Source organism: Bubalus kerabau, chromosome 21 (genome assembly GCF_029407905.1).
Source record: "Bubalus kerabau isolate K-KA32 ecotype Philippines breed swamp buffalo chromosome 21, PCC_UOA_SB_1v2, whole genome shotgun sequence".
NCBI classification, from domain to species: domain Eukaryota; kingdom Metazoa; phylum Chordata; class Mammalia; order Artiodactyla; family Bovidae; genus Bubalus; species Bubalus kerabau.
This window is the reverse complement of record NC_073644.1, coordinates 23,034,792-23,048,776: the sequence shown is the minus strand read 5'-3', so window position 1 is coordinate 23,048,776 and position 13,985 is coordinate 23,034,792. Positions and strand designations below refer to the sequence as shown.

At 39.9% G+C, this 13,985-nt stretch overlaps 1 protein-coding gene across 1 annotated transcript in view; it reads left to right on the top strand.

The window, feature by feature from the left end:
• KIAA1328 (KIAA1328 ortholog) overlaps positions 1–13,985 on the top strand; it is a 264,749-nt gene that overhangs the window by 167,561 nt on the left and 83,203 nt on the right. Inside the window, exon 4 of the mRNA XM_055559339.1 lies at positions 5,069–5,250. Within this exon, the coding sequence (XP_055415314.1) occupies positions 5,069–5,250 (182 nt within the window). The remainder of the gene's footprint in view (positions 1–5,068; positions 5,251–13,985) is intronic.

Sequence of the window (13,985 nt, the reverse complement as noted above, 5' to 3'; positions counted from 1 at the left end):
GGTGGATAGAAACATCACCAACTTCAAATATACAGATGATATCACTCTAATGGCAGAAAGTGAAGAGGAACTAAAGAACCTCTTGAGCATGAAGGAGGAGAGTGAAAGAACTGGCTTGAGACTAAATATTAAAAAAACTAAGATCATGGCATCCAGCCCCATTACTGCATGGCAAATAGGAGAAAAGGTGAAAGTAGTGACAGATTTCCTCTTCTTGGGATCCACAATCACTGCAGATGGTGACTGCAGCCATGAAATCAGAAGGCAGTTGCTTCTTGGCAGCAAAGTGATGACAAACCTAGACAGTGTGTTGAAAAGCAGAGACATCACTCTGTCAACAAAGGTCCGTATAGTCAAGGCTGCAGTCTTCCCAGTGGTCACATACAGCTGTAAAAGCTGGACCATAAAGAAGGCAGAATGCCAAAGAATTGATACCTTCGAACTATGGTGCTGGAGAAGACTCCTGAAAGTCTCTTGGACAGCAAGGACATCAAAGCAGTCAATCTTCAGGGAGCTCAACTGTGAATATTCACTGGAAGGACTGATGCTGAAGCTGACACTCCAGTATTTTGGTCATCTGATGCAAACAGATGACTCATTGGAAAAGTCCTTGATGATGGGAAAGATTGAAGGCAGAAGGAGAAGAGGGCATCAGAGGATGAGATGCCGAGATGACATCACTGATGAAATGAACATGAACTTGGGCAAACTCCAAAAGATGGTGAGGGACAGGGAGGCCTAGCATGCTGCAGTCTGTAGGGTCACATGGGGTCACGTGACTGGGTGACTGAGCAACAACAACAACAAACAGCATGCATATTCCTGAATCATAGCATGGATCATATCGTATTAAAAATTATCTGTTTTGCATTTCCCCATCAGTCCGGTAGTTAAGACTCCATACTTGCAATGCAGGGGGCATGAGTTTGATCTCTGGTTGGGGAAGTTGTGTGTGCCACACAGCATGACCTCCCCCCAAAAAAAGCATATGTCTTCATGTCTGTCTCCACCAATAAAATCACGTTGAGAACAGGATCCCAGTCTTGCTTGTGTTTGTACCCCCAGCACCTAGCACAGAACAAGGCCCCAGTAAATGTTTGTTTTCCATAAATGCCAGCCCTAGCCCCATTGCATATATGCGTATGTCCTCAATAAATATCTGAAGAATATATAAATGAATGACTTGGCAATTTATTGGAGAGGAATAAGGAAAGCAGAATTTGAAACAGCTGAGGTTTTTCATCTTAGTAACAAGGAGGATGGTGATACATTAAATGAGAATGGAAACAGAGAGGAACTAGTTTCAAGATAAAGATTATTTATTGCTTTAACATGAGTTGGTTTTTGGAGCGGTAGGAAAAGACATCCCTTCACAGTTTTTTGACAGATTCTGGAACAGGTCAACAGTTTTGGGGAGCATTGTGGGCGAGATGAATCTATTTATAAGTCATAATTGAAGGAAGATACGATGTTGTGGCAAGGATCGCTCAGAGAAAGAGAAAAAAGATGAGGACAGAATCATCAGGAATGTCTGCATTTCAGAGAGGGAAGTAGAAGTGTTCCCAATAAAAGAACTGAGCAACAGCCTCCTAGAACTAGAAAACCAATCAAAATGTATGTCATGAACTCCGAGGGAAATAAGTTTTAAGAAAGGAGTCAGTTGTCAGGAGTCACATGACAATATGGTCTTGTAACAAAGAGAAAATGCCACTAGACTTGTTCTCTAAAATATAGCTTTAGTAGGCATGTCTATTAAAATTATTTTCTAGAAGCTTGACAAAGAAGGAGAGAGATTATAGTAATATAAAGGAGATTGTGAAAGTTTTTGTTTTATAATTACAAATGTACATGCATTTTGTAAGAAATTTAAGTATTCAGAAAAATATAAATTATAGAAATCTTTCCCTTGGTAACTCTGTTTCTACTTCTCTGGTTTGTTATTTATCCATCCAGAACTTAAAAAATATTTTTGTATATTTTTTTACAAAAATGAGATCACAGTATACCTTCTCTTATTGCAAATTGCTTTTTTCTAACTGTATACTGTGTCATGAAATTTATTCACAGTGGTGTAGAGAACTACCTCATTCTTTTTTTCTCTTTTTTCATTTATTTATTTTTTTAATTGAGGTATAGTTGATTTACAATATTGTATTAGTTCAGCTGTGTGACATAGTGATTCAAAATTTTTATAGATTATGTTTCATCTAAAAATGAACTGAAGTGAAAGTCACTCAGTCATGTCCAAGTCTTTGCAACTCCATGGACTATACAGTCCATGGAATTCTCCAGGCCAGAATACTGGAATGGGTAGCTTTTCCCTTCTCCAGGGGATCTTACCAACCCAGGGATCAAACCCAGGTCTCCTGCATAGCAGACGGATTCTGAGCCACAAGGGAAGCCCAAGTTATTTGTAAAATAGTGATTATATTTCCACCAACTATCTCTAATTTGGTGGGTTGTCTTTTGTTTCTTCAGTGGTTTACTTTGCTGTACAAAAGCTTTGAAGTTTAATTGCTGTTGTTGTTTAGTCACTAAGTCATGTCTGACTCTTTTGCAACCCCGTGGACTGTAGCCCATCAGGCTCCTCTGTCGGTGGGCAAGCAAGAATACTGGAGTGGGTTGCCATTTCCTCCTCCAGGGATAAGTTTAATTAGGTCTCACTTTCTTATTTTTGTTTTTATTTTCTTTGCTTAAGAGACAGATCCAAAAAAAAAAATATTGCTACAGTTTATGTCAAAGATCATTCTGCCTGTTTTCTTCTAGGAGTTTTTGTATATAGAGTGAGAAACTTTTCTAATTCCACTGTCGTTTATGTAATTCTGTGGGGTAACTTCTTAAAAGTACAGTTGTAAGAGGGTAGGTGCACTTTTATCTTGTAGTGACAAATCACTCACCAAAGGGTTATCCCAATTTGCAGTTTCCCCAGTACTGTAATAAAATCCTCGTGCCCTGACACTGAGTGTTACTATAACTTTCCCACTTAAGGGAACAGTTTTTGGATTTAGGTTTAGGTTTTGATTTTTAATGAAACATCCAGTCTTATTTGTAATCCTGGGAAAGCACAGAGAAGTTTGTAAGTGATAAGAAAAGGAGATGACTGGCAGGCTGTAGTCACAGAGGGCATGGGTCAAATGGTACCAAGAGTATGAGTGAAAGGCATGATTTTCTTTTGAGGTTTTTTTTATAACTTTATTTTTACTTTTGGCTGTGCTGGGTCTTTGTTGCTGCCCAGGCTTTTCTCTAGTTGTGACAAGCAGGCACTGGTCTCTAGTTGTGGCGTGCAGGTTTCTCATTGCAGTGGCTTCTCGATGCAGAGCGGAGGCTCAGGAGTTGTGGTGCTCGGGCTTAGTTGCTGCACGGCATGTGGAATCTTCCTGGATCAGGGATCAAACCAGTGTCTCCTTCATTGACAGGCAAATTCTTTACCACTGAACCACCAGGGAAGCCCCCTCTTCAGAGATGTTAATAGAAGAATAGTAGATGGGTAAATTTGGAAGTAAATGCAAATGAAAGAAGAAAGTTCTTGTATAATCATCTTTATTTCAGAGAAATTAGAATTCAGGTTCCTGGGATGGGATTTGGAATAAAGGTACAGACAAACCTCTGTGTAAAATGGAAGGAGGATTCAGTATTGGGAATGATCAACACTGGCTAGTATTGGGAGCGTGAGTGACCCGAGAATGTATGACTTGGGGGAATCCAGTAGTCTTGGTGATGTTAACTTTACTGTAAGAACAAGTAGAGATGTAGTTGTTGAATTTGCCAGGATTTGGGACTTCTGGGTTGAGGTAAATTTATCTTACATTCACAATGATGTAGTTTTATTCTGCCTATCTTCCTGCCGCATGAAAAGAAGTTTTATGAGCTAAGATACATGTCCATTAGCAGGTCAATATGGAAAAGTGACCCTTGGGTTCTGGTAAAAAAAAATTTAAGCTCCTAAATTTAATACACTGCTTTATGCCCATATAAAACCATACTGCTAACAGTTTTAGTTTCTTTATACCAGTCTGAACATAAAGCTATGTAATGTATTGACTTTTATTAATAAATTATGGTGTGAGCAAACATTATGAAAATTTCTGATCCACACAAAACAAGCCCAGTGACTCTGATGGGTTTATGTCATTTGAATCCTGGTCAAGGGCCTCGTGGGATTCATAATGGATCCAGTAATACTCCATCAACTTGTTCAGTCTAGGGATTGCCTCTCCTTCTGGGAAGTTTAAATATTCTAGTTTTTAGAATATTACTCTTTGAATAAATTCTTTTTCTTCATTTTAATTTCCACATTGTTTATGGTCATAGGCAAGACAAAACGAAAGTATCACGAGATTGCGGTGAGCTTCATGATAGTTAGAAGGAAGGGACTGGTAGAATAGTAAGAGATGCACATCATGATAACATTTCTCTCTAAAAAATAAAATGTTCCAAGAGGAATTGTGCTAATGGTGGGAACATATTTTACTAGAGAGAAAAACATATGCATGTGTGTTTATTTTCATTAAAATTTCTTTTACTCCATATTTGCCTTGTTGACTTTATAATGAAATTATATGAGGACAGAGACCAATTCTCCCACATGCATTATAGTACTATTCCTCATATACTCTGAGTACATAATAAATACCATAACAATCGAAAATGAGAAACACCAATGCATTTTGAAGCAAACTGGTGATATTTTAATCCCTTATGTTCATTTTTAGTACTCAGAAACATTTTAGTTATGCAAGTCTTGTTTTAGCACACTTTTTATTTCTACAGATACTCTGGTTCTTAGTCATAGTCTGTGGCTTTATTAGCAGTTTCATGAGTCTGACTCTTATTTCCCCAACTCCAAATATAAACTTTTGAGGACAAGAACCACAACTCCAGAGTTGTTTTGGCAGGACACAGAACAGGTCTTCAGTAAAATTTTTAAATTATATATCAATAAAAAAATAAGAAAAAGTTTCTACTGCCATGAATTGCATTTCAACTCATGCTAAATTGATATGCTTTTTTTTGTGATCCATTCCCCCTTCTGTGCTCTCTATAGCTCATTCATGTTTATTCTTTTCAGTTTATTGAAGTCAGAGTGTGATGACTGGACACATGGAACATCACCGTCCAGCAAAAAGTGCCAAGACTCCACTAACAGTGGAGCAAGTAGAAGGGATAAGAAGACAGTTGGGTTTCAGTCACAGATGGAAGATGATGCCCTGTGGACAAGTCAGAAGAAAGATGCATGTCGATCCCAAAGAGGTGAGCTCAGCATCTGCAGTAGCAAAATGGGAAGCTTTGGGGGCCAGGTTGCTAGTGGTTGCTAGCCATCAACTCCAGATGGTTTCCTGTAACCCTGGAGCAAGAGTTAAACGTGTTACAAACCAACGTGCACCTGCAAGGCCACAGGTAGCACGTCTCCTGGATCAGTGAATTGCATCAACAGTTCTCTTAGAAGACTCATGAGAAACTGTCTACTGTGTCCCTCTTTTTGCAAACAGCTAACTGTAAGAATTATTCAGCAGTAAATATGGTCATCAGTTCAGTTCAGTTTAGTTCAGTCGCTCAGTCGTGTCCGACTCTTTGCGACCCCATGAATCACAGCACACCAGGCCGCCCTGTCCATCACCAACTCCTGGAGCTTACTCAAACTCATGTCTATCGAGTCGGTGATGCCATCCAGCCATCTCATCCTCTGTCGTCCCCTTCTCCTCCTGCCCCCAATCCCTCCCAGCATCAGAGTCTTTTCCAATGAGTCAACTCTTCACATGAGGTGGCCAAAGTAGTGGAGTTTCAGCTTTAGCATGGTCATAGACACAAAATAATACTTAAAATGAATAAAGAGGACCAGAAATTTAACATAAATCTTTGCTGGGAAAGTAAACTCTAACAACTGCAATTAATCCTCAATTAACTGGAAATATGAGGAGGGTGGAAGAGAGGTCATTGTGGCTAAAACAGAACCTCGTAAGTCTTAAGCCTGTATTGCCTAGCAGTCTTTGAAGTACCAGTAATTCTTTCTATTTTATATGTGGTAGATATTTTAAAAGAAATCAGTTATAAATAACTATATGGAATATTAAGTGAAGCAGTTAAATTTAATTTCATATTCCAGTTGTTTCTGAAGTGGCTTTTGGTTTAATCTCCCCTGGAATCATTAAAGGAAGGACTCTGGGACAGAATGGAACAAGTCTGAGCTTCATTGGTCAGAAGATGTGCAGAAAGCAAAGGGCCCCAAAAGGTCTCAGAGCCCACTTCTGTTCACTCCTCTTTCCCAGACATCTTTCTTGCCTGTTCACAACCATTAACCTCGATTTCCTCCTTGTTTACCTCTTTTTACTGGCCTAGCTAGCACTGTCCACTGCTAGTGTTAACCAACCAATTTCTCATAATCTCTCTAGTCACTCTCACATCTATTTATTTAAGAATTGTACAGTGCTTTATGAGATCTTCCTGGGGCTTCCCTGGTGGCTTAGATGGTAAAGAATCTACTTGCAATTCAGAAGACCTGGGTTCAATCCCTAGGTTGGGAAGATCCCCTGGAAAAGGAAATGGCATCCCACTGTAATATTCTAGTCTGGAGAATTCCATGGACAGAAGAATTGCAGTCCATGGGGTTGCAAAGAGTCAGGCACCACTGAGCGACTAATACTTTACTTTTATGAGATCTTATAGATATACTACTCCCTGCCTTTCCTCATCAACTGCCAGCTTTGTCGCGTTTTTGGTTTTAATTATGATTAATCTAGAAACCATTTAGTCCTCTCCCAGATAATTAAAAGAAGGTAATTAGTCCAAGTTTCAGAAGGGAGACTATCCACAGTTTGAAAAAAGAGCAAAGGTACATTTCATTTGATATAGGACAAAAGTTCTGCAGACCTCTGCTGTTTTAGGACAACTTAGAACAACTCTTGTCTTTTTAGACTTTGCTACCAGAAACAGAAATGAAACTGAGGAGACTTTGTATCTGAGATGGAATCTTGTCTACTTTGTCTATTAGTCATCCTTCAGAGATGGGACATTCTTACTTTTGGCTTCTTCTGTTCTGAGTCACTGCACTTTGGAGAGTGGAGAACCAGTCAAAATCGCTGTGGCGGTTACACTGCAAGGCTCAACATAGTCTTCTGTTAAACTGACAGCAAACTTGTGTTGTGTGTCAGCGCTAAAATAAAATAGCAATATGAGAAAAATTTAGTGTAATAGCAAAGGGACAAATAACTTGTGTTATTGGCTGAGACCACAGCAACATTAGAAAGCTGCAATTGAAAAGGCACTTTGAGAAAAGGTGTCATCAGGCCAGCCCCGCTGTGGAGGTTAATCTCTCCCAGGCCCAGCTACAGAAGCCGGAAGTCTACATAAAGGGCTTGTGCCCACCCCCCAAAAAAATCAATTTCTAATTTGAAACAAAATCATTTTTGACTAACAGGGATTCAGAACCCATTACTTTTTGCTGTGTAGTCTGCTGACATTTCAGCACTTTCTGTTGTGCACAATGAATCCTAATAGTCATTTTATAATGTTACTAGACCAATCAATTTAACCAAGAGAAAGCTGTTACAATTCTGCAGTTTCCAGGGCACAGTTCACTCATGGTTTTATTTTTTTCATTACTCTTTTTTTTCCTTCCCCCTTTTTTGAGGGGTCGTGGGGGAGGATTATTGCATTATAGTGAGAAAAATAGAAAATTTTTCATCTTTTTAAAAGAGTTCTGCTTCAAGGTATTCACAGCAATTATTAACTTTTTCTTCTACTCACAAGAAATGCGGTCTTGTATTTTTCCCTTCTTTTATTCTAATATGGAGAGAAAAGCACAATGATGGTGTAGCTGATCACTAGGAGCTGAAGTTGCCCCTTGGAGCTGCTCTGCCCGTTGCAGGGCTGGTGGTACACACAGATCACAGTACAGGGCAAGGTTATTGCACTGGCATTTGCAGTGAGAGACGGACTTTCCCAAGGTGTGCTGTGGCAGGATCAGACACCCTGTTTAGCATAAGGCCAACGACCTAACACTAATTGCCTAAGTTACACTGCTGGGTTTAGCATCTCCTTAATTGCTTTCCCCCCTTTAGCGTGTCTGAATTTTTAAACATATTATTCTTCTGTTTCATATCCTTTGTTACTTTTGTTGTCCTTTAATCATTAAGTACTACATAGGACATTTACTGCAGGACCATTAATCTTTATTATCAGTCTCTTACTCCCTTACCTCTTCTATCCCCCTCACCATTCTGTCAACTTTATTAATACCAAACACGTTTAAAAAAAAAAAAAAGGCCTGATTCTTATCTCAAGAAATAACCTTGTGATTGTGAAAATATCAGTACAGTACAGTATTGTCAGAATTATGCTTGAGATGTAAATTGTTTTTCAATCATCAATGCTTAGAATGTTCTTAGTTGCCTTTATTGAGCTCTGTGGAACAAGGAGACTTACTAAGGAAAATCCAGACTTGAATCAAGAACTTTTAAGCTGGCAGAGGCCAACAGAATATTGTAAAGCAATTATCTTCCAATTAAAAAAAATCATAATTTAAGAAAAAGAACTTTTAAGCCAAAAGCATAAATTTAAAAATACCCACTCTTCATTCTTCTTTTTTCCTCCCTACTCAGCAGTGTTTTTATTCTTTCCTAGCTTGCCTAGACCCTCTCCTTCCTAAACAATCACTGATTCTCATTCCTGAATCAGGCTGGAAAGCCATTCCAAAGCCCAGTACTACATTTAGAGTTAGCTCCTGTTTGTTTCTCTGTCATCAATTTCTCATTCCCCTTAACACTTTAAGAGAGTTTGAGAAAGGCTAAACCTAGACTGACTGTGGTTTTCATTCTGTATGTCCTCTAACTGATATGGATAAAAGGCTTATGGAAGCTTCCTGTTGGGAGAGACTGACTGGAGGAAACTGGGTCTTGTTCTAATGGATCTTGTTCTAAATCTTTAATCCAATTTTCTGCTGATGGGCGGGGTTGTGTTCCCTCCCTGTTTGACCTGAGACCAAACTATGGTGGAGGTAATTAAGATAATGGCGCCCTCCTTCAAAAGGTCCCGTGCACCCACTGCCTCACTCAGTGCCCCTCACCCTGCCAGCAGGCCACCACCAACCAACGCCTCCCAAGAGACTCCTGGACACTCACAGGCAAGTCTGGGTCAGTCTCTTGTGGGGTCACTGCTCCTTTCTCCTGGGTCCTGGTGTGCACAAGGTTTTGTTTGTGCCCTCCAAGAGTCTGTTTCCCCAGTCCTGTGTAAGTTCTGTAATCAAATCCCACTGGCCTCCAAAGTCAAATTCCCTGGAGGTTCTCAGTCCCTTTGCCAGATCCCCAGGTTGGGAAATCTGTTGTGGGTCCCAGAACTTCCTTAACAGTGCAAGAATTTCTTTGGTATAATTGTTCTGCAGTTTGTGGGTTGTCTGCTCGGCAGCTCTATAGTGGGGTTAATGGCGACCTCCTCCAAGAAGGCTTATGCCACAGGCTGTGTGACCCAGGTAGCTGCACCCAGAGCCCCTGCCCCTGCGGCAGGCCAATACTGACCCATACCTCCACAGGAGACACTCAAACTCAGTTCTGGCAGTTTGAAAAATCAGGAGAATACCAGAAAAACATTTACTTCTGCTTTATTGATTACACCAAAGCCTTTAACTATGTACATCACAACCAACTGTGGAAAATTCTTCAAGAGATGGGAATACCAGAACACCTTACCTGGTTCCTGAGAAGTCAGTATACAGGTCAAGAAGCAACAGTTAGAACCAGACGTGAAACAATGGACTGGTTCAGAATTGGGAAAGGAGTACATCAAGGCTGTATTTTCTCACCCTGCTTATTTAAAATGCAGAGTACATCATGCAAAATGCTGGGCTGGATGAAGCTCAAGCTGGAATCAAGATTGCCAGGAGGAGTATCAATATCCTCAGATATGCAGATTACACCACCCTTATGGCAGAAAGTAAAGAGAAACTAAAGAGCCTCTTGATGAAGGTGAAAGAGGAGAGTGAAAAAGCTGGCTTAAAACTCAACATTCAAAAACCTAAGATCATGCTATCCAGTCCCCTCACTTACTTCATGGCAAATAGGTGGGAAACAATGGAAACAGTGACAGACTTTATTTTTGGTGGGCTCCAAAATCACTGCAGATGGTGACTGCAGCCATGAAATTAAAAGACGCCTGCTCCTTGGAAGAAAAGATGTGACAAACCTGGACAACATATTTAAAAGCAAAAACATTACTTTGCCAACAAAGGTCCGTCTAGTCAAAGCTATGATTTTTCCAGTGGTCATGTATAGATGTGAGACTTGGACTATAAAGAAAGCTGAGCGCCAAAGAATTGATGCTTCTGAACTGTGGTGTTGGAAAAGACTCTTGAGAGTCCCTTGGACTGCAAGGAGACCCAACTAGTCCATCCTAAAGGAAATCAGTCTTGAATGTTCATTGGAAGTACTGATGCTGAGGCTGAAACTCCAATACTTTGGCCACCTGATGCCAAGAACTGACTCCTTGGAAAAGACTCTGATGCTGGGAAGGATTGAAGGCAGGAAGAGAAGGGGACAACAGAGGATGAGATGGTTGGATCGCATCACTTAATGGTCATGAGTTTGAGCAAGCTCTGAGAGTTGATTATGGACAGGGGAGCCTGGTGTGCTACAGTCCATGGGGTCACAAAGAGTCGGACAGGACTGAGCAACTGAACTGAACTAAACCTAGAGTAAGTTGGATTTGCCTGATGATATTGACCGTGCCCTGCATTTTGTCTCTCAAGTTTTTTAGTTTATGTAATATACAGCAGCTGTCACTGGTTGAGACTTCCAAACACAGTTTTCTTTTACTGGAAGTGAAGGAATAATCCCAAGTGAGGAATAATCTCTGAAGTTCCTAGTTCTCCCTCTAAGTAAACCCTGCTTGCAATGATCTAAGTGTTCTTTGCAATCCATGTTGGATTAATATAGAGGTCATGATTTTAAAAAATAAGCAAGTGGGATGATCTAAAGTACAGAAACAATTTCCATCTTGCCCCTAAGGAGCATTTATTTATGTTTCTTTTATTATTAGCATTATTATTATATGTCTAATCATTAGAAGGAATGCCACAATATCTTACTCCTGGTTCCCAGTAATCTGAGATAACAGATTTGTTAAAACTTGATACTTTGATCATCAGAACACAGAAGACAAGCATACTGCAGAGCTATGAATAAATGTAACCACGTATATTAAATCATCCTGCCTAGCCCACTCAGAAAAGAAATTCAATCACAAGAGACCAACATTCAGAGCTGAAGTTGCTATGTATTGAATAGTCTCTTAAGCCAGAGGCTCTACATTGCCTATCCTCTGTGATAGAAGTATCTCAAAATACTACATAATTTACTTACTTATCATGTATGTTTTGTGTCTTCTCCCAAGAGAATATAAGCACTCCTTATGTTCACCATTGTTTCCATGTCTCCTTGAATGTTGCTTAACACATGGTAGACACTCATAATGTATTTGTTTAATGAATTAATATATTACAGTTGACCCTTAACTACTCAGGGTTGAGCTGCCAGAATCCCCTTACGTGTGGAATCCTTTCAGTAGTAAATACTGCAGTTCTACACAGTCTTTGGTTGGTTGAATCTGTAAATGTGGAAGAACTGCCTGTACCGAGGGCCACCTCTAAGTTATACTTGGATTAACCCCCACGTTCTTCAAAGGTCAACTGTATATATATGAGTTTTCTTTGCTGTGTCCTTGCCTTATTTTTCCACAACAAGGATCTAATCAATGAGATCTTTGACCTCAGTGCCTACAATGATTTAGTGGTTTAAGAAGTGTACGTGCTGGTCCCTTTAAAGCCCTTATGTTGATTGATTGGTAATATCAGAGATGTCAGTGAAGTAGGGGTCTTAAAAAGCACTGCTACAAAGCCAAGAATACTATGGGTTTTTCTTCAGTTTCTTTTATTCTAATTGAGATTTAATTTTTATACAATAAAATTGCATAGGACTGAAGAGTACAGTTTGATAAACCTTGACACTTATATATACCCACATGGTTAAGAAATAGCGCATTTCCATTATTCATGAAAGCTTCCTTGTGTTCCTTTCCAGTCATTCCCCGTGAGGCCTCTCTCTGTGGTTTGCACGTGGCTGCCTTCTCAGTGCGTCCTCACATGCCCTGTTTGCTGTGAATGTGCATCCTTCGTGTGTCTCCCTTTTCTTATAAGGACAGAGTCTTACTGGATTATGGGCCACCCATATGACTTCATTTGACCTTCATTACCTCTTTAAAAGAGCTTCCCTGGTGGCTCAGATGGTAAAGAATCCATCTGCAATGTGGGAGGCCTGAGTTCGATCCCTGCATTGGGAAGATCCCCTGGAGGAGGGCATGGCAACCCACTCCAGTATTCTTGCTCGGAGAATCCCCATGGACAGAGGAGCCTGGTGGGCTACAGTCCATGGGGTCACAAATAGTCAGACACGTCTGAGAGACTAAGCACACAGCACATACCTCTTTAAAGGCCCTGTCTTCAAATAGTCACATTCTGAGCTGTACTGGGGGTTAGGACTTCTGCATTTGAATTGCCCAGGGCGGTGGGGTGGGGTGGGGCTGGAAGCACAATTCAGTCCGTAACAGTTACTCTCTTTCCAATCTTTTTATGCCTTTTACTTCTTATTTCACTGTACTTTCTAGGATTCTATTAACAATGTAGAATAAAATGGTAAAAGTGGACTTCATGCCTTGTTCCCAGTGTCACAGGGAAGGCAGACTGTCTTTCACCATTAAGTATGATTTAAATGTAGGCTTTCTGTAAATGCCCTTTATCAGGTTAAGAAAGTTTCCTCCTCATTTGCTGAGAGCCTTTATGGTAATGAGTGTTGAATTTCATCGTCTTTTTTTTCCTGCACCTATTGAGATGATCATGTGTTTTCTTCCTTATTCTGTGAACGTGATGAATTACACTGATTGGGAGATACTGGTGCATAACGTCCTTCTTTTTTTTTTTTTTTTTTTTTTTTGGTAATGACCTTGTCAGGTTTTGGTATTAGAGTTATGCTAGCATCATGAATGAATCAGGAGCAGGTCAGCAAGATGGCAGCATAGGGACTTCCAGGAGTTTGTCCCTCCCCAGAAACACTGAAAAACCTGGCACATACTGTCAGAACCCACATTACCAAAGCTCTGCAAGATGGTGAATGATTTATGGAAACCAAGCAAATGCTTAACTGGGAAAAAGGCCACTGAACCATGGTAGGAGAACTTTATAAAGTTTTAATTTATGTTCACCCTACTCCCTTCTACAGCATAGCAGCAGTCTTACAGATGACAGCCGAGTTCCAGGTGTGAGTACCTGGTCCCAGAGGAAGCAGACCTTATTCTCAAGGAGTTGTGTTTATCTGTTTCATCCTGTCTGTGGATTTCCCAAAGGGCTGATACATGGAGATCGCCTTTGTTTTTCCTAGGTGTAAACTTTTTCAAGACAGAGAAGCAGCTGTATGTAGGACATTCCTTGAAAACATTGAAAGCCAAATGAAAACACCACTGCCACCTGGGGTAAAAAATAACAGTTGAGACAAACAGTAGACAACTAAAAGCCAACACACCTAGGTGAAATGGATTCCAAAGTACCAAAACTGACTTAAGAAAAGTAAAACATCTGAATAACCTGTTAGCAAATAGATTAAACCAGTAATCACAAAGCCCCCAACAAAAGCAAGCTCAAAATTGGATGGCTTCACTGCTGAATTGTGTCAAATAGTAAAGAAGAATTAAGACAAATCTTTTTCAGACTCTTCCCAAAAATATAGCAGAGGAAGGGATACTTATTCACTCATTAAAATGAGTGAATCATTTTATCAGCATTATTCTGCAAGCAAAGTCAAAGACATCACAAGAAAACTATAGACCACAATCCATTGTGAATATAGATGAAAATATCCTCAACAAAATAATAGTGAACTGAATGCAGTAGCATATTAAAAGAATTATATATCATGATCAAATAGGATTTAGCCCAAGAATTCATCATA